The 21,833-nt window shown below is 40.0% G+C and overlaps 2 protein-coding genes across 4 annotated transcripts in view; one reads left to right on the top strand and one right to left on the bottom strand.

Moving 5' to 3' along the window:
• LOC148900263 (voltage-gated potassium channel regulatory subunit KCNG4-like) overlaps positions 1 to 21,833 on the bottom strand; it is a 262,500-nt gene that overhangs the window by 156,721 nt on the left and 83,946 nt on the right. The window lies entirely within an intron of this gene.
• LOC148900267 (casein kinase II subunit alpha'-like) lies at positions 1,609 to 21,606 on the top strand. 3 transcript variants are annotated; one of them, XM_088991894.1, is made up of 14 exons: positions 1,609 to 1,789; positions 2,305 to 2,401; positions 2,500 to 2,666; positions 5,868 to 5,979; positions 6,961 to 7,062; positions 7,478 to 7,528; positions 7,635 to 7,694; positions 11,060 to 11,143; positions 11,416 to 11,526; positions 11,645 to 11,746; positions 13,163 to 13,263; positions 15,079 to 15,227; positions 15,807 to 15,885; positions 18,024 to 21,606. In XM_088991894.1, the coding sequence occupies exons 3-13, from the start codon at positions 2,557 to 2,559 to the stop codon at positions 15,869 to 15,871; spliced, it is 1,047 nt and encodes a 348-aa protein (XP_088848020.1). In that variant the 5' UTR covers positions 1,609 to 1,789; positions 2,305 to 2,401; positions 2,500 to 2,556; the 3' UTR covers positions 15,872 to 15,885; positions 18,024 to 21,606. The 3 variants fall into 3 exon arrangements, with proteins under 3 accessions (XP_088848020.1, XP_088848019.1, XP_088848018.1); XM_088991893.1 differs by having other exon boundaries at positions 2,305 to 2,433; XM_088991892.1 differs by having other exon boundaries at positions 2,305 to 2,666.

Raw genomic sequence — 21,833 nt, 5'->3', positions numbered from 1 at the left:
TTATAAGTGCCTTTCAAAACTCTCAAGGACATGTTACAGTCACAGGATATTTTTTCTGCGAGTGAGCAGCGGCAGCCACACACGCCACCGTTCACTCAACCCGGAAGTGATTGTTCACAATTAACAGAAATGTTTATCCAATCTCAATTACACATGTGGATGTTCTGAAATAAAATGGTCCTTAACCTGATTAGATCTAACCCCAATCAGTCTTAGGTTTGATAATAATATATAATAATACATTTCATTTCTAAGCGCCTTTCAAAACTTTCAAAGTCACTTTCCAGTCACAAGATCAGTTTTTCTGTGGGTGAGCAGCGGCAGGCACATGCGCCAGCGTTCCCTCAACCCGGAAGTAAATCAAACAGATAGAAAGCTAGCTAATAGATAGGGAGCATCTGCCATACAATTACATATGAAACAACTACTTATGTCTTAAAAATAAAAAATATTTATTTTTTTCTGTTTAATAATTGCGTTTTTAATGTCTTGACTTTGCAAAAAAAGCTATTTTTATTTTTCACAAATGAAGGGTACGTCCAATGTGCATATGAACTGGTTGGGTTTGGTACCCCTAACAAGGTTAACAACCACTGGTCTATAGTATTTAACAAACATGCTTGTTTTTGGATTAGGTAGAGAATCCAGAGTACAGTACTCACAAATCCACCACTGTAACATGCAAAGTCCATACAGAAGGAAAGGCCGGAGTGGAGAACCAAGGACACAATGCTGGACTGGGAGTAAAGACTTTTGAAACTGTCGCGGCTTGGAATTGAGGCGGATTTACGTGGGACAGGAGATGTGAGACAATCTCTTTTGTCAATGTATGGTACGGCTTTGTGTTTGCTTTCAACATTTAGCTTGTAGCAGACATACCTCATTTCACCATGACGTCCCTGATCCACTGGTAAAATGTGGACGCTTTGATCCTTTCCTCTTTCATCTAGAACTGCTTCATACAACAAAGAGGTTCCAGAAAGTGTTGAAGATTGAATGACTGTGTCTTTGTGTTGTCATTATTCTGTAATTTTTTTTTGTTCTTTTGACTTCAAGATGGTGCTGCGGGAGTGGCTGCCTTTCCAGCAGCTCCTGTATTTTTTTCTACTTCTTCCTTTCCTTTTCCTTTCATAATTTCGCTCTGAAATGTAAATGTCTCCTCTGCGAGACGATTAAAGAATAATGCAATTCAACATCTGCCCGTAGAGAGGGGACATTGTTCTTGCATTCAAGCTGCTTTGTTACCTTACCCAAAATACAAAGACAGGTACAATTATTATTAATTAATTAATATTGTATTTGGAAGTTAATAATGTTTCTTGAGTATAAACGTGTTTTGTATACACATATGTACAAACATTTACAATTTACAGTACAGATTCAATATTTGAAATACAGTACAATATGTTAAGTGTACTATTCGACACTCAAATATTTAGTTGCTTAAGCCTCATATGCCAACCACCACACATTTAATATACATTAAAAAACGAAGATGTGTTCATCCATAGATAAAGTGGTGCCTTTTTGTTATTCGAATTAAAAAAAAAGAGGCGACAAAACGTTCAACAGGCTCACGGGGTTGCTTCCGGTTTATAGAAAAAGGAAGTCCATCCCCCACGAAGTTATGTCGCTGCCAGTTGAATTAATTCGACTGTCCAGAGGAGTATAACGCGGGTACTTCGTTACCATCCACCCTGGTGGTAAAACGTCGCCGCGAGACAATTTTTCTGTTGTTCACAACGGACCTAACGTAGATGTCGGCCGGGATTGACACTTCACCGACGAGGTTAGCAGGCTAATTACCTCTTGCTTATTTTGCCATTCGTCACCAGGTCTCAGTCTCAACTTCCCGAAGGCATAAATGATAAATTAACCTGCTAAGACTATCGTTTAACCTCTTTTTGAACAACGCCAATTTGTCCATGCTCGTTTACCGTAAAACATTAAAACCTATAATTAAAAAAGAAGCAGTTGTAAACAACCAATAGCCATACAGTCACCTTTTAGGCCAGCTTCATTTTGTTGTAATATAAATGCATCACTTTTGTTGGTCCTATCTGTGATTTTTTATTTATTTTATTTTTTTACACGATGTTTTAGTTGCAACGAGTTTCCTCCCCCGATCGTCACATGAAATGAACATTATGATCACATTAACACTATTGCTTTGTTTTGTGTTGTTGTGTCTTCTCTAAGTTTGTTTTAGTGTAACCTGCAAACTTTAAACCAATCTTAACGTTGGATGGGTGTCTGTCTTTTTTCTACCATGATAGTGTGCATTTTCCCCTCGTGTCTTTGCAGCTGGCGGCTCTTCATCTCATCCTGCCCAACATCCTACTTAGGGGCACCGCACATTCCATCGTCGTCGCTCTCTCATTCTGCACCTCAGCTGTGATAGGTCAGCCTGGCACTTCGAAATCAACCAAAACGGTTGGTAAAGCCAACAAAGAGGTTTTAAAGCCATTTGTTCTGGAGAATCGGTGCTCTGCCTTACAGTACTGGGACAACCAAAATTCAGCAGAATATCTTTACCACCGAGCCTCAACAATTGCCATGCCTGGATCATCATCACCGGCCAGCAGCAAGGCTCGGGTGTACACAGATGTCAACACGTGGAAGAACAAAGATTACTGGGATTATGACACACACGTGTCAAATTGGAGGTATCGTTTTAACACGAAATATTCTATGACAGAAAGTCCGGCTGTGGAAGAGCCGCTGTTCAGTTTGTTTCTGATGTCCAACACACCTGATTCAAATGATCAAATTATCAACAGGCTTTGTGGTGGCCTGATAGCAATTCTGATCATTTGAATCAGGCGCGATGGAGGAAGGAGAGCACTGAAATTGAAACGATATGGTTTTCGAGGACCTGACTTTGCAACCGCTGCTCCATGATAAACTGCAACTGAAACTCCATGACGCTTCTGGACGGTGGATCCTCCAAATTCTTGTTGTAATGCCTTGAGGCTCATACAATTGGCAAATGCTAAATCTAAATTTGTGGGGAATATTGTTGAAGATTATTGAATATTATCGTTCATGGGCCACATTTTAATGTTAGGTGAAGAATATAGTACAATTAATTAAAAAAATAACATGTTATATGTTATATGTTATATGTTATATAATAATAATTCAGGAACTACAGTCAGTTCGGGGAGTATTCAGAACGCTTCACTTTTCCCGTTGTTACAGCCCAATTGAAAAAAGGAATAAATTCATTTTTTTCCTTAGAATTCTACACAAAATAATACCCCATGATGAAAACATGAAAGAAGTTTTGGTAAAATGTTTGTAAATTTAGTTAAAAAAAACACCTGTGCATAAGTATTCAGAACCTTTGGCATGAAGCTCAAAAATGAGCTCTGGTTCATCCCGTTTCCACTGATCAATTTCAAATGAATTCTACAGCTTCATGGGAGTCCACCTGTGGTAAATTCAGTTGATTGGACTTGATTTAGAGAGACAGACCTGTCTATATAAGCTCCCACAGTTGACAGTGCATATAGCAACACAAACCAATAATTCTAGAATTCTGAGGAAAAAAATGAATGTATTCCTTTTTTTCAGTAGGGAAAAGTGAAGCATTCTTTTCCAAACTGACTGTTATTTTTCCAAGGCCAGTTGTTATTTTACCTTCATTTCCCACACCACAACAACAAAAAATGAACAGCAGGCCATGGGAACGATGTTAAGTTCAATATTTAACTGTCGACGTGGTTTATTTATGCCAGCCGTTTTGTCAACCTTCTGCTTTTCTTGATACACTTCGGCTCCATTTTCCTTACCAGACACACGTAAGCTCCTTTTCCAGCCATACAAATTTCCAACCTCGCAGGTAGCCAAAAATTATCTCTCTGTCTGTCTGTCAGTCCGTCCGCCCGTCTGTCCGCTCATATGTGTGTGTGTGTGTGTGTATGTGTATATATATATATATATATATATATATATATATATATATATATATATATATATATATATATATATATATATATATATATATATATATATATATATATATATATATATATATACACACACACACACGTGACGTCATGTTTGGAACGCCCCTGACCGAGAAAGCGACGCACAATGCATTTTGCGGTACTTTGTTGTGTCGGAAAACTTCGTGTTGATGGCGAAATTAGAAGGAAATAACGCGATGGTGAATCGTTGTGTGTTGCACCAAAACAACTACAGTAAAGTCTCGTTATATCGATATCGGATATATCGATACTATTTCTATGCACGCACGGAGAAAATTACATGCAAACAGGGTCGGATATATCGATAGTCCTGGTTATTTCGATATTTTTTCGGACTCCCTTGAATATCGATATAACGAGACTTTACTGTATTTGATATATTGACACAAATCACAAATCAGCCCTATTTCCAACGGAGCTTTGGCGCCATCTTCTGCATTTTCTGGGTGCTACATTGCTGTCATTGACTGCTCGGATATGAGAGGACTCTTAATTGATTGCAAACATTTATGCTTTCCTCTTCAGAACTATTTGAATCATATTCATAACTGGATGAGTAACAAGAAAGCATCTTCTCTGAATCTGAAGCCATTGTTTTGATTCTTAAGCAAGGCAAGACGTCATGGCGTGACGTCCCGAACTGGGGGCGGGACTTTTTGAAAATCCACAATTCACAGCTCAATTTGGTGCAGTATTAGCACACTTAGTCATTTTTATTGGTGTTTTGTATTTGACTAAAAATATCACCCTGAGTGTTTTGGGTATTTTGTCGGTTGTCCTTTAAAGTTGCCCAAAACTGCCACTAATGAGCTCAAAACTGGAGAGATTCAGAAAGTCCCGCCCCCTGTTCGTGACATCGTGTGAGGAAACTCCTTCACAAACTGCCTTGCTCCAGAATCAAAACAATGGCTTCAGGGAGTTCAGATTCGGAAAATGATCCTTTCTTGTTACTCATCCAGTTATGAATATGATTCAAATAGTTCTGAAGAGGAAAGCAGAAGTGTTTGCGATCGATTAAAGAAGTCCTTCCATATCAATTCGAGCCGTAAGTGACAAAACTGGTGAAGGACACGACATATGAAGCATATATGAAGCTCTGTGAATAAGCAATATTTCATCAATTGGGTGGTATGTGGCATATAAGGACATGAATAACAAATAAACTACACGATGTCAGCATCAATGCAGATTGTTTATTGGTTGTGCATGCAAAACGTTGTTTAAACTTTCAAGATGAAGAGTTACAAACTTAGGAATTAATGACAGCAGTTATCCATCGCTAACTCCGGGTAGCCCCTTGTTCCAGCAGCTGAATATTTGTCCGATAGGTTTGCTCCACTATTATGACGATCGCTCTCTTTCACCATTCGCGCACTCCGGGCAGCTCCTCGGCTGGGGCTCGGCTGCTCTGCTCCGTTGGAAATGCTGCAGCTTTGTCCGCTGGGAATTTGTGTAAACTTACACCTTCTTTTTGCGTGTTACCGCAATTGGCTGCCACCCGATTCACCATTGCGTTATATATGTAGTTTTCCTTCTAATTTCGCGGATCAACACAGTGTTTTCAGACGAAACAAAGTGCCCAAAATGCATTGTGTGTCGCTTTCTCGGTCAGGGGCTTTCCCTCCGTGACATCACTTAGGGCATCGTCATCAACTCGAAAACAACACTTCATAAATATTCAGTGCGATTCTTAAAACGTATAATATAGCTATATACGGTGGAATCTTAGTAAAATGTGGTCACTAGAAGTCATTTGAAGTTATTTTACAAATTATGGACGCCACTTGTCCGGAGGTGTCGGTTGTCCTTTAACATATCCACTCTATTAGACGGTGGCATTGGTTGACAGATGATCATCTTTGTCTTTTCTCCCAGCAATCAAGACAACTACCAGTTGGTGCGTAAATTGGGGCGAGGCAAATACAGTGAAGTTTTTGAGGCCACCAACGGGAGCAGCATTGAAAAAGTAGTGGTGAAAATCCTCAAAGTAAGTCTTGGTTTGCTGAGCCTCTGTTTTGTCCCACTTCTTGTTGTATGGTTCCCACCATCCATCCATTGCTTTCTATTTTTGATGTTATCATATTTATGATGTCATCATAGAATTTTGATGGCGTCTACACACAAAGTCCTTGCTTGATTTTATATTTTTGCAGCAAGAAAAATAGTTGGGAATGTTATTCTCTCTGCTTCAGCTGTTCTCCCTCTCATATGAATGCCACTATTTGTCTTTCGACAGTAATGGCTTCCATGTTCCACTACACTAGTCTTGGGTCAGGAAGTCATGTGATTGCTTCAACTTTCATTTTTGTCATGATCAAGGGGGTCAAACGATGCTGCAAAATGATCACTGTCCTGTACTCATTCCAGTTTTTGCTGTGCTTACAAATGAGTGCCTCATTACTGCTGCACTCGTAGACTGATTAAAAGGGAGGTTTGATTTGCCTCCTGTATCGGTGCACAAACTATGCATTTGTGGAAATGCTCTTTGGAGATAATTTTGTGCAAGTCACTCGCGAAGGTAATGGTCATTATGATCAGCATCTGTGTTCAACCACATTTTCACCCGGCTGTGATTGTACTTCAATCTATGGCATTGTTTGGCGAGGTAAAACAAAGCAAAAGTAATGCAACCACCGTGTAAATAAATAAACAAGTTCCAACGGTTTTATTTGGAACACTGATATTTCATGTGTCTTTAGCAGCACTTTACCACCTTAAGGTGTAATGCTGTGTTTCCTCTTCCTTTATTTTAAACAATGTAAAAGTATTTAAAGCATTGAATTTGTCAGAACGACACATTCTCAAAGTGCCAGCAATGTTCGTATGTTGTTATTAGTGATGTTGCGGGCAACACCAACTGCAAGACAACTGAAAGTCACATGAAACAAAGGCCGCCATATGTGTATTTTTCTTGTCCAAGAGTTCAGTGATCAATCACTTGCCTCAAACAAATGTCATTTGAACACAGCCTGTCAAATGGAAGAAGATCAAACGGGAAATAAAGATTCTTGAAAATCTACGCGGAGGGACAAACATCATTCTTCTGGTTGACACGGTTAAAGATCCTGTGGTGAGTTTGAGTTTTATTTGTGTTTTTAATTTGTATTTTTTTTATTGCTGAATGGCAGCCTACTGGCTCTTGGGTGTGAAAGGCAACTCGCATCGTTGTGTTGTATGCACATAAAGTTGTTCTCATAAAGTATGTAAACTTAAGAGGCCGGCGGCTGTATGTTGCATAAAGTCGCTGCTGTCTGCCACTACAGTCAATATAAAAAGCAAAATCTACAAAGCCCATCAAAAATTAAGATTGTCTCATGAGAAAAAAGTTATTTCAAAACTGGGGGTGGTGAGGTTTAGAGCGTAAGTATTAGCGAGTGTCCTCTGCAGACCAATTTATTTTTACTCATCCTCTGGAAAATATATATTTTTTTGCACATTTGGGGTGCATACCCACTGTAAGGCATGTGGTTGTTCTCTCTTTGCAGTCCAGAACACCAGCCCTTGTCTTTGAGTACATTAATAATACAGATTTTAAGGTACGTACTCTTAAAAATACATGCTTTCTATGATAACCCAGATGCAGCATAAATGGCACCTCGGGTACTGTTCAGGTCGGTTGCTGACTTGGTCCATGTCCCACAGGAGCTTTACCAGAAGCTGACAGATTATGATATTCGTTACTACATGTATGAGCTTCTCAAGGTAAGGTTGTCTTGTTGTCTCAATGTATCGAGCAGAGTAAATCATGTATTTTGAAGTGGGTGCGTTGTTTTGTATGGGAATCATTTTCCTGTGACAGGAATTAGATTAGATGAGCCTTCATTCCTTTACATTTCAGAGCAGCAAAAACAAAATACAGGAACTGCTGTAAAGGCAGCCACTTTTGTGCCGCCATCTTGAAGCATACCTGCCAACTACTCCAGTTTTGCCGTAAAAACGACGGTTTTCATTATCCTATTCCGAGTTATGGGTTAATAATAAAAATTACAGTTACCAATAAAAACAATAAATCCAAAATAGTCGAAATAGTAAGTACTGTACTACATTTTAATTTAAAACAGATTCTTCCGCCTTCCTTGAGAGAAGGAAGTAGACGCCGAAACATGTCAGGTATTTGAACACCGACAATACACTGTCTGTAAGATAAGAATCTGTTTTAACTTAGATAACAAGTAGACATGATGAACTTAATACAACTACTGTACTCAATGTTAATTCAAAATACGAGAACAGGTGACCGGCACAATGCTAGCTGTTAGCTTCTTTTAGATGAATTGTGCATGCGCATGGTATGGGTCTTTCCTGGAATCCAGAGTGATAGCTCATTCCTGGAATCGAGACTCGAGAGTTAGTGCCATTAATATCATTGTCGTGTAATGGCATCTGCCGGAGAAAAATCAACAAAAAGTGTGAAAAGTAAACTAGGCCTTTCTGATTTCAGAAGTTGGCAGGTATGTTCAAGTCAAAAACAAATAATGTGACACAACACATAAAACAAAGACAGTCTTCAGTCTTTCCCACTTTCTGCACTCACTTTGTTGCATGAAGCAGTTCTAGATGAAAGAGGAGAGGATTAAAGTGTCCTTTTTCACAAGTGGATAGGGGATATCATGGTGGAATGTGCAGATCTGCTACAAGCTAAGTTTTAAAACCAAACATGAAGCTGTAGCATCCATTGGCGAAAGAGATTGTCTCATATCTCCTTTCCCATGTAAATCCGCTTCAATTCCAAGTTCCACATGCGCATCAGTGCTCTGCGTTGACGCTCCTTTCTTCTCATTGCGGGCTCCTGCAGCCATGCATCCATCCAGCCGCAAACTGTCCAACAGAACTGACCTTTCAAATGGAGGCTGTGAAAATGCTGCCCATCACAGACGCAAAAAAAGCAATTGCCCCATAGTTGTCCAACGGTGACAGTCAAATGGCACTCATATTCGACTTTGTCACAAAAATCCAATATTTCATGAAATCGAATTTGTCAATACAGTGGGGCCCCGGCTTACTTAATTGGTTCCCAGACAGTGTGTAAGGCGAAAAGTGTATATCCCAAAAAATCATTTCTCATAGGAAACCATTAAAATGAGAATAATCCGTTCCCGGGTCTCCATAAAATATAATTTTCAACTAAATAAGCCTTAAAACGACACACGATATACCTTATTCTATGTATAATAAATGTGCTATTGTATTGCAATGAAATAAATACACTGCACTTTATTTACATTTGTGATGGTCGTTGATGGCTCTTAATGGACACCTGTTGCTTTCTGACTTGTAAGGTCTTACGAAACTGAGGCATCACATTATCATTCACCATGTTGATGATTCTCATAGCCACAGTCTTTTCTGGATGGAACTGTTCAATAAAAGCCTGCACATCATTCCACTTAGCCAACATTGCCTTGATGCTCTCACTTGATGCTGCAGCTAACTCCTCCTCCTCAGATGACAACTCCTGAATGGCTTGCTTCTGCTTGTCCTCTTGAAGGCAAATCAAATCCTCTGTGTTGAGGACCTCATTATGGTCAGCAACAAGCTCCTCAATGTCATCTGCATCCACTTTGAGTCCCGTAGGTGCTGGCAGAGATTTTATTACAACAAAAGGCCGGTCCGACGATTCCACGGACCCGGAATAACGCAACAAAAGAAACCAAAAAGGGGTACAGCGAGTAGGCGGGCGGGGGCGATCCGTCCAGCCTATCAAGCTAGGCAAAATAAAATGGCACACGGGGGGGCAAACGCTCGCGAAAGCAACAAACTTGCGCGATTGCGGCTAACAATCACCTCGGGCGAAGCAAACTCTTGTGCTGGCAAGTCCAAGACACTGGCGAGGCGTGAGGCGTCGTAATCATCCGGCACTGGTGACAGCGACTCGTTTAAATGTCCCAGTGCCTGTGATTAGGGGATTGACAGCAGTGGCGGAGGTCGGGAGCGGTGGCCCCGCCCCAGCTGTTAACTCGCACGTGACAAGTTCGGTGTCATTAGTCACATGAAAGCATTAAGTAAATAACGCCTTTGTGTAAAGCTTTGTTGCGAAGGATGGTAGCAATGGTGGACTTAGCATATCGTGCCGGGCCGCTAAATCAGACAAACGCACACCTCGTTCGTGTTTCTCAATAATCTCCTTCTTCTCCTCGACTGTAATTTTGTTTTGTGTCTTCTTCGGCTGAACACGAGTCTGTGGTGGGGTCTCTTTCGGTCCCATAACAGCAAAAGTATCGTTGAAGACGATCAACGTGTGCAGTCATAGAAAGGGGGTGTGGAAAGGTAGGCCGGCTGGGGCGCTGTTCGGTCGTGTGCTTTGGTGTTCTTCCGCCGAGGATTACTCCGCCAGCCGTGGTGGGGCGAGACTCTGTGTGTATCCGGAAAAGTAGTGCTTAATCCAAGGTTTAATTTTCATGAATTTAACGTTCGTAAACCGAAAATTTCATCAAGCAACGTGTTCGTAAAACAAGGCCCCACTGTATCATGAAATATTGGATTTTTGTATTTGTATAAAAAAAAACGTGATCAGGATGAATCATTTTACAATTTTCAACACAAATGTGACCTTTAGTCTGTTATGTTTGGAAATATTGGTTCTTGGGAACAGCAACTTCAAATTCCTGTTTGTTGTTTTCACCTGCTGCACACACATCTGACAAAAACTTTCCCCGAATACTATGTCTTAATCCGGAAAAAAAACGGTTCGCTCTCTCAGTCACAAATTGTAATAGTGTTGAGATTTAGTTTTTAGTTTTCTCATTTCACAAGACGTTGGTATATTCGGCACCTTCAGTAGAAACGGTCTTCTTTCTCATTTTGCATAAAAAACAAATGGTTTCATAATTTGAAACAGCCAACACAATTCTTAGCTTATTTCATATTTTGTGTGCGATTATGGCTTCCCGGCTTCATGAGAAATGTGCACACAGTTGGTGGACTGGTCGACATGCAGTCTTGGCATGCTGTTGTTCGTGCTGTGGTTTTGTAATTATGTGGTCCTGTTATCCCCCCTTTCACCCAAATCAAATATCAACATTAAATTTATATTTCATTATTGCCCGTTTGTACCCTGTGTGTCCAAGGCTCTTGACTACTGTCACAGTATGGGCATCATGCATAGAGACGTAAAGCCTCACAATGTGATGATCGACCATCAGCTGCGAAAGGTGCTTGTGTATTCTTTTTACTACTTATTGTAATTCATTTCATAATCATTTTGTATGTAATTACTATGATCAAGAATGAGTATCTTAATCGTAGTTTATTTTGAGTATATATTCTTGTACTTGTGGGGATATATACTTGTTGGTTTTAATATTTGAAGGCCCCCAAAGTACTAATCGCTCTTTGAGTTTGCCTGCTTCTTAAAGATGCAGATCATTTATATGTGAATCAAGCATATTAGTTAACATTGTAATGTCTGATCCAATCTGCTTAGCTCCGTCTTATAGATTGGGGTTTAGCCGAATTTTACCATCCTGCTCAGGAATACAACGTCAGGGTGGCCTCTCGTTATTTCAAAGGCCCCGAGCTGCTGGTTGATTACAAGGTACAGTTGCTGCATTTATGAATTCACAATGCACAATGACATTTTTTAAATCATTTGTTGCATCAAATGATCATAATTATGTTCTCCAAATCATGCGTCATTTCTTCCCCTCTCCCAGATGTATGACTATAGTTTGGACATGTGGAGTCTCGGGTGTATGTTGGCGAGCATGATCTTTTTGAAGGAGCCCTTTTTTCATGGCCAGGACAATTACGATCAGGTAACAGACCAGCAGAAAAGTAGTAAGGGTGCTTAGTTGCCTTTTACCACACCGACAATTTCACCTGCTCTCAAGGTCAACAAAGAAAGTACTGTAATGAGGTGTTTGGCACCCCTCAAATCGCCTTTAAAAATATGTTTTTTTTCCTTCTGTAGTTTTACGTATTACAGTCCCCTGATTTGTCAAAATTCTATTACACTGGCAAACTTTTTGGGTGTGGCAAAGATTTGTTAAAAAACATGTATGGCAGGCTTATTGAACACTTTAAATTGTCCCTAGGTGTGAGTGTGTATCGTTGTTCATCTCTGTGTCCTGCGATAAGCTCGCAACCAGTGCAGGGTGAAAACAGAAGACAGCTGGGATAGGCTCCTGAATCCCCACCTCCCGCAACCCCCTGTGAGAATAAGCGGATCGGAAAATGGATGGACAATTCATTTGCGGATCTCACAAGTGCTTGCAGTTGTTGTTTATTCTCTTGAAAAGATATCAAGCCTGTTGGTTCCTCCTAGTATTGCAAATGTTCACAATTTTGCCCGTGAAACATCATTTGCATATTGAAGGGACTCTGGGGTAGTGAATGACAATTTTCACAATTTGCCATGATAAATGACAAAATACAATGTGGACATGCTTGAAATGTTAGACACAACATCACAGTTATGATAATAACAAAGACAAAGAGATAAATACAGTAAAGTCTCGTTATATCGATATCGGATATATCGATAGTCCCGGTTATATCGATACTATTTCTATGCACGCACGGAGAAAATTACATGCAAACAGGGTCGGATATATCGATAGTCCCGGTTATATCGATATTTTTTCGGACTCCCTTGAATATCGATATAACGAGACTTTACTGTAATAATAATACATTTCGTTTATAAATGGCGCCTTTCAAAACTCTCAAGGACATTTTACAAAGTGACTACTGTTGTCAAAATGTGCATAGTTCCAGTACTTTTTTTAGACAAAAACATTGAATATATTAAAAACAAAAGCCAATTCATAAAAACAATGTCATTTTTCTCATTCATCTCTCTGTCTTTGTTTCTGTCTTTCTGATTCTCTCTCTCTCAGTTTCTCTTTGTCTCTCTCTCTCTTTTAATTGCTGAGGAACTTTAATGAACACATCCAATTTTATCACTTAGGTGTTGAAGTCAAGGTTGGCACACTCCAACCTTGCTACTAAAGTCTTTGGCCTGGTGGTTCACATATTTTACTACCATGCAATGCAAACATTTACATGGTTGCCAAATAAAAACATGAAGATAAAATCACATTTATTTCTGGGGAAACACTTTATTTTCTTGCAACTGTAGAAAATCTACATTTTAACTGTCAATAAATTGAAAAGCTGTATTGGGGGTGGGGGCTGCATAGAAATCCCAACTCTTTAATGTTGTTTTTCAGTTGGTTTGCATTGCTAAAGTTCTTGGCACTGATGACCTTTTTGGCTACCTGCACAAGTACCACATAGAACTGGACACTCACTTCAAAGATTTGCTGGGACAGTAAGTGTTGTCATGATTTTCATTTGTTTTGTTGGATAAATCCATTGTCATTCGAACACATTTGGGTAGCTCACTTTCCTCATAATTATTCTATCATCTACTCTCACAGTTGCCCATTCTTGAACACTTCATTATTCCTCAGCGATGAAAATCCTATGGATTTTCCTGGAGTTCCGGATTTTTAAAATTTTCATGAAATTTCCTCTGGAAAATTGAGGAAAAATTGACAACATTTAGTCTGAATATTAGTTGACAATGTTGAATGAATACACATTTGAGTTTGTTGGTTTGCTTTTTGCCAAGCGTGCCTCAGCACTCGATAGTCCGCTGCTCTTTGCTGTCTGCATCAGTGCGGACATGTATGCGCGTGCGCCTGTTTTGGTTTCAACCAATCGCCACCGACACAACCTTCGTCACAGATGGAAGAAGCTATGAACTACAACCACAGTTAAAATCGTGGAGACGACAGCGTTCAATGTCGAACGGACATGTTTTGCTGCTAATCTGTGTGTTTCCCTTTTTGTCCAAATTAGATTTCACAAGTGTAGGCATGTTTAGGCAAGAACACGAATAACAATAAAACCCCTGCCAAAGAAAAAAAAAATAAGGTTGCAAGATTCCCACTTTAATCCCACTTTTAATTTAAAATCAGATTTCTGACTTTAATCTCAGAATTCTGACTTCATTCTCAGAATTCTGACTTTAATCTCAGAACTCTCACTTTAAAGTGAGATTTTTTTATTAGTCAGTGGCCCTCATCCTCTACCTACCATATGTCCTCGCCATATCTGGAACGGAAGCCACAAAGGCTGACAAAAGGCTGATGTATCATTGAATCTCAAGTATTTGACACACACACACACACACACACACACACACACACACACACACACACACACACACACACACACACACACACACACACACACACACACACACACACACACACTATATTGTTATGGTTCTGGAAGAATCAGATCCCACAAATGCAGACTGAGATCAGATCGAGTACGAAAATACTTTTATTAGAGAAAACACAAGAGGGACAAATATGACATAAACGATAACAACAAGGCTGCAAAGTCCACTATCTTCACTGTTCATTCAGCATCGAATAGGATTGTGAAGAGTCCTTCCATCTCTTACAAGCTCTTTTGAGGCTTGAGTCGTGGTTGTGGTTGTCGCTTCTAATTCGAAAGGGCACATTTTCCCGGAATCCTCCGATGCGGAATCCCTCATCAAACCACATTGTGTAGCAAAAGATATAGAGCAGTCAGCTACGCATCTTCTGCTCCACAATCAGCACTCTGAACCCACAACACTCCTAATGGCATACAGCACAGGTGTCAAAGTCAAGGCCTGGGGGCCAAATATAGCCCGCCACATCATTTTTTTTCCGCCCGCGAAAGCAAATCAAACTTGGGAAATTCCATGATGCTTGCTAAAATCCTAACCACAATTTTTGGATGTAAACCACAAGAACAGTCATTACTCTTGACGTCAGATTTGAAAACTAGTTATTCATTAATTTGTCGTGCGCTCAATATGTCATATGTGGAGGGGATGAAATATTCTAATGGCTTCCCCAAATTCATAACGGCGCTCGAGAGGAAACCATAACTACAATGTGGCCCGCGGCAAAAATTGACTTTGACACCCCTGGCCTACAGGATAGTCGTTTGGTTTTTAATTATTCTTCAACAGTCGTACTGCCACTGTAATTTGCTGCTGTGAAATGTAAATTTGTCCACTGCGAGATTAATAAAGGCAAATCCAATCCAATGTGAAGCACATCCCCTGCATTTGTGTGTTCAGGCAAACGCGCAAGCGTTGGGAGCAGTTCATCCAGTTAGAGAATCAACACCTGGTGAGCCCTGAGGCTCTGGACCTGCTGGACAAACTCTTACGCTATGACCACCAGCAAAGATCAACAGCACTAGAGGCCATGAAGCATCCATATTTCTGTGAGTAGCAATTTACAAATGTCAGTCAGATGATGTGGGTACATTAACTCATTCACTGCGAGACAATGTCAAATATATGTCCTCTCCAGTGCCAGGGCTTTAGTCATTTTCACTCAAATTGCAGGACCCACATAATATTGAGTTTTAGGACTACATAAACATTCAATGCAGTGTAAGAAACCTTTGACTCTCTTCTTTCATCAGAAAAAAAGAGTTCCATCATAAATTATATGGGTTTGGAGTTATCTGAGCTTGCAGTGGGTACGGCTGTACAAAAGGCAAATGCTGCCCTTTCGTGGGAGGGAAAAACATTGCCGGAGGTCTGACTAGAGCTTTATCGGTACCCTCCGCAAGAAGAACCAAAACCCAAACAAATTGGGGAATGGCGCTGCACGTCATGCTTTTAAAATCCCAAAATAAATTTGGGATTGGCAGTGAATGAGTTAAAATAAGAATAATGACATTATTAGAAATATCTAAATAGACTGCATGCGGTTACAATAACGCGTTAAAATCTGTTTCATTGCAAATTCCAAGAAAGCTGAGTTGAAGTAAGTGGCTGTGTCTTTTGTCTCTTAGACCCTGTGATAAAACAATCCAATACAATCAGCACAAAGGCAATAAGTACCTCCATCACGTCATGATTACCAGCAGACAGGTGAGTACATAGAATCAGAATCAGAATCATCTTTATTGCCAAGTATGTAGAACACACAAGGAATTTGTTTCCGGTAGGACACGCTGCACTAGTATCGTCGTCAAAAAAACTGCTAAGATGGTCAAAATCAGAATCAGAAAGCCTTTCATTCAAAAACATTATTTTCAGATAATACACCACTTCTGTCAGAAAATTGGAGACATTTGTTTTTGTGTCTTCGTGGAGAAATGAAAGGGCAAAGGAGTGTCAGAAGATTTTAAACCCAAATTTATCTCTTTCAAAGTGACAAGTCATTGTCTAAAGATCTGATATTTCCCGTCTTAACCGTGGACAAAGTCATCATAAAGTGGATGCGTTACTCTGGTCTACCTCCAACTAAATTCAACAGCAGTGTGCCTGCACAAACTGTCACCATTTGAATAAAAACGGGACTCCTTTGTAGGAGACCCACGGGCACGCCCTGTTGACACAAAAAAAAGTGAACACTTAGCAGCAAGAAGCCAAATTCCTGTCCTGTTGACATATGAGATCAAAGTCGAGATTTCTTTTCAAGAATATCACTTTAGACTAAACCGAAAACACAAAGTGGCCACCAAAGAAAACAAGAAAGAATTGGTGCGTTATTTTTGCTCATGCCGAAATGCCATCTGTGTGTCATCTTCCAAATTTGATCAAGGTCACACCAGGTTAACAGCTTTCTGTCTTAACCCAATATATTTTTGTCTGCCTAATACAATTTTATTTGGGACTTTGTGTGTAAATATTTTTGCTGTCCAAATTTAGTCATATATTTTCTGTAAGGAACTTTGAATTGTAAGGTGCACCTTGGCCCATTTAAAAACAGGTTTCATATACAGGACGCGCTGCATTCCAAGGCACATAGGGTAGAAGACCAACCTGGCCCGCCACATCATTTTATTTGGCCCGCAAAAGTAAATCAAGCATGTTAAGTGCCATTATCCGAACCAAAATTTTAAATTGTCGGATGTAAACCACAATACTCATTATTCTCGACATCAGATTTGAAAACTAGTTATTCCTAAATTTGTTGTGGAAGTGATGAAACATTCTAATGGTTTCCCTAAATTCATCACGACCTTCGAGAGGAAACCGTAACGACAATGTGGCCCACGGCAAAAAAGGGACAAAAAAAAGAGTTTGACACCCCTGGGGTAGAAGCTACTATAGTGGCTGAGGTTGCACTATGCGTCCACTCGATGGTTCTATGCTAAACACACTTACAATACAATTTATACAGAGCCTTCACAACTGCTACCTGTCACGAAAAGTGGTCACAAACACGGACATGAGGCATGTAAAAACAAACAGCATTTCAAAACAGTAAACGGAAGCCAAAAAAGTTGTTTCTTTCAAAAGTATCTAGCTAGCTACCTAGCTGGCTATCTATTTGCTAGCTAGCTAGATAGCTATCTATTTGCTATCCATTTTCTATCTATTAGCTAGCTACCTAGCTGGCTATTGTTTGCTATCTATTTACTTTCTCTTAGCTATCTATTTGCTATCCATTTTCTATCTATTAGCTCGCTACCTGGCTGGCTATCGTTTGCTATCTTATTTGCTTTCTGTTAGCTATCTGTCTAGCTACCCAGCTGGCTGTCTATTTGCTATCCATTTTCTATCTATTAGCTAGCTACCTAGATGGCAATATATTTGCTATCTATTAGCTAGCTATCTAGCTGGGTATCTATTTGCTATCTATTAGCTATCTGTCTAGCTAGCTAGCTATGTAGCTGGGGATTTATTAGCTATATGGCTATCTGGCTAGTTAGGTAACTGTCTAGCTGGCTATCTATTAGCTAGCTGGCTGGCTTTCTATCTATTTGAGTTACTTCCGGGTTGAGTGAATGCTGGCGCATGTGGCTGCCGCTGCTCACCTACGGAAAAACCGATCATGTAACTGGAAAGTGACCTTGAGAGTTTTGAAAGGCGCTTAGATATGAAATGGATGATGATGATGAAAAGTTATAAAGACCGTTGATTCAACACAAAGGCACACGCACCTTGTGGGCTCACATCCACAAGGGACAAAAAACATCTTTACAATGGCCTGCTTGACATTTCTTAAGATGCAACTTTGTTATGCTGAATAAGTAGTGTATTTTTTCTCTCCCTTCTAGGAAGAATATGTAACCTCAACTAGCAGAGAACTCTGTCTACAAAACAACCGTCCCACGGGAGCAAGATGTCAATTTTGTAGTGCTCACCGATCCACTTTTGCGGGTTGAAGTTCTCATAGAGTTGCAGAGACTAAACCTTAATAACCCCCCAACTTGATCCAGACTTTTGAGCAAATGACTGCTGCATGAGAATGAAGCAGGTCTCATGCTGCAAGCCTTAGCGTCTAATCTGCTCTGATCTCGTTCTGATGTTAGCACTGAATGTTTTAAAGGTTATTTTCTGTTATAAAGACAACAATATATTGGAAGACAATAAATCATTTTAGGTAAACATTTGTTGGGAAAGTTACTGTTTGAGAACATGTATTCCTATTAGAATAACAAAAAGGTGTTTGTAGTCTTGAACCTGCAAGCAAAGTAAGTAGCCCCGCTCACTCGCACCCGTGGCACATCAAGACTACTGCATTGCTATTAAGACTTATTAATGGGGGCCTATTTCAAAACATTGAAACAAATCACCAGTTTGATGGTGTCTTTTTGGGAATCTACAATCACTTCAAAAATTAGCGAGGTGAACAACTTAACTTGCCTTTTAACCCGATTGGAACAGTTACATGAAAGCCAGTCGTAGCTGTGTGCGGCTGTCAAAATACAGCCGTCGGCACCTCAAACACCTACTTTATGTATATGTCTAATCATAAAATAAGGGCTGTCCAAGTCCTTTTTAAACCTTTGTGATAACTGGAATTTAAATATGTTCAATAAAATACTAACCTCCTCAAAAGACTGTCTGCATGAGCAAATGATTGCTGTCCCCCTCAGTGACACCTTACCAGATGAGCCACAGTAAACAAAGTAAAAGTCAGCTTTATTGTCAAATATGCAAAAATGCATGACACTACTTTCATTCCTTTCATAACTTTGCTGCTGTGAAATGTAAATTTCTCCACTGCGATACTAATAAAGGCAAATCCAATCCTCTCGGACTCAGCATGCAAGGCACTTATAATTACTTTAACAAACATAAGAAACATGAAAACGCCAATTTGCGACCAAACAACCAAACAAACACCATCTTTTTCCAGATTTTTTGGGGAGATAGTGTTAACGGACAACCGACGTCACTTTTTTGTTTCCTAACTGAAATCAGAAAAACGTTTTATAGCATCTAAAATACCCAAAACATGCAGACTGATATTTTTAGAAATCTGCAAAAAAATTGAGCTGCGAATTGGGCATTTTCAGAAGGTGCCGCCCCCTTGTTCGTGACGCCAAGACGTCTTGCCTTAATCGAAACAATGGCTTCAGATTCGGAGAAGATGCCTTCTTGTTACACATCCAGTGATGAATATGAATCAAATAGTTCTGAAGAGGAAAGTATAAATGTTTGCAATCGATTAAAGAAGGTCTTCTGGGTCATTTTGATGGATCAAAACTGATGTGTAGTGTCACAGAAAATGCAGAAGATGGCGGCAGAGCTACGTTGGAGATAGTTTTATTTTTCAGCATGGCATTTTTGTCAAAGAATATCAGAGTTGCCTCGGTGTAACATACAATGATTCACCATTGCATTATTGATGTGTTTTCCTTCTAATTTTGCCATCAACACGAAGTTTTCAGACCAAACAAAGTACCGCAAAATGCATTCAGGTGATGCAAGGTATGTCCTTTCTCAGTCAGGGGCGTTCCTTCAGTGACGTAGGTTGAGGACTCGTCACCAACTCAAAAACAAGGCTTCAGTACGAGTCTTAAAACGTAAAATATAGCTATATGCGGTGGAATCTTTGTAAAATATGTTCAGTAGAAGTCATTTGAAGCCATTTTACAAATTATAGACACAACTTGTCCGGAGACATTGGTTGTCCTTTGAAACTACACAAAATAAACCTTATTTTATGTATAATAAATGTGCTATGGTATTATAATTAAAGAAATAAACTGTACTGTATAATAAAGTCGTTTTCTTTACCTTTGTGATGGTCGTTGATGGAATGGAGAGACCGGTTTCATCAGTATTAAACACTTCTTGAGGAACATAACCTTCTTTCACCATCTTGAGGAATGATTCCTTGTAGGTGCTTTCTCTGTGATGATTGTATCTAGTTCCTCATCAATTGTGTTCTGTTTAGCTGGGTTGATAGCTTTTTGCATCAAGTGTACAGATGGCTTGTGCGGGTTGTTTGTGGAGCCTGATTGATTGGATATTTTAACCTTGCAGTCTACACTGCCTTTGAACTATCAAAGTTGAAACTCTCACTGTCGTCTGCCTGTCTCTTTAATGTTTAACCCCCCCCCCCCCCCTCACTGCTGCGTTTTTGACCAATCACGTGACTTTTACCGAAGACTGGGGGCGGGGAATAGATGACAAAAACACTCGGCTGCCATTTTGTTGTTAGAACGGGCTCGTTCGCGAACGACACATCACTCATCACTCATAAAATTAGCATAAATGTAACGTTCGTAATCAGAAAATTTCGTAATCTAAGTGCTTCGTAAACCGAGGTATCACTTTATGTATATATGTGCCATGGTGGAGGGGTTTATATGGCCCGATGATCTCAGACCCGATGATCTCAGACCAAAGTGTTTTGGCTAGTGACCCCTTATGGTGAATAACAAAAATCTATTTAGTTTTCCCCTCATGGATCATTGGGGCCCCTCTTTGCAGCCATGCCGGGATGTGGGACTCACCCTGAAGAAGCAACAGTGTGTCCCCCTTCCCATGGGTTCACCACCAACGAGGTCTGTTGTTTTGTGACCTAGTTAGCGGCCAAGGGCGGGGTCCTTGGAGGTCTGATCTCCGACGACAGATGCAAAGGACATTCAGCTCTGGTAGAGTAGATTCCCAAGTTGGTGTGGGAGATTTATTACACAGAGGCACACACCATCGTATATTGGATCTGTCAGAAATCATTGGGGAACTTCTGGAGTGAGTTGTATTGACAGTAAAAGAGGCAAACAATATGTCCCTATTTTCTGCTACGAATATCGTTCCACTTCACAATTGTGTCCCACTTGGTCTTGATACTTTACGTGCACCCCCACCCCTCACAAAAATATCAGTTTGAAGCCTGAAATATGGCATAAGGTAAATAAGGTCAGGCTCAATACTTCCATACCCCATTACTACATACCCCGTACTGTGTATATACATGTACCTAGGTGCGCACACACACACACACACACACACACACACACACACACACACACACACACACACACACGTGGTACTGTTTCAATTGTTTTGTGAGGTCCGGATAACTCCAGATAAGGAGTGAGGACCACCGTTGCTGATAGGTTTAGAGAAGAACTAGTGTTACATTTGAACACTAAATGTCACCCCATTTCCCACTTCAACTTCTTTAAAAACAAAGAAATAAAAAGTGGACTTGAAAGTGAAATAACAGCAGCAGTGGTTTCTGAATGGGTACATTCAAAGTCCTCACCCCTGTAGTGAATTTGGTTAAAATATTGTTTTACTTTTTGTGGTATGAACTTTTTCCTCTCATTAACCACGCACACACACACACATACACACACGCAGTGAGTAAAAAGTGTGTGTATCCAAGTGAAATGAAAATACACACCAAAAAAATCATTTTGGGTGAATTTGTGAGGAGCTCTCTGAAACTTTAACAGATGCATATATAGACCCTCCAGAAGCCTTTAGAATGAAAAACTTGTGAGGACCGGCCAAAAGGTCCTCACTTGTCAAAAATGTCCTCCCTACATATGGTATAAAATGTTAGTGGTCCTCACAAGACTAGTCATACAAACACACACACAAAATAAGCCACCTGTTGTCCTTTT

Source organism: Hippocampus bargibanti, linkage group LG03, assembly GCF_051943395.1.
Source record: "Hippocampus bargibanti isolate YZ-2025 linkage group LG03, ASM5194339v1, whole genome shotgun sequence".
Lineage (NCBI taxonomy): Eukaryota > Metazoa > Chordata > Actinopteri > Syngnathiformes > Syngnathidae > Hippocampus > Hippocampus bargibanti.
Note: the sequence above shows the minus strand (reverse complement) of the source record. Positions and strands in the feature narration are given on the sequence as shown.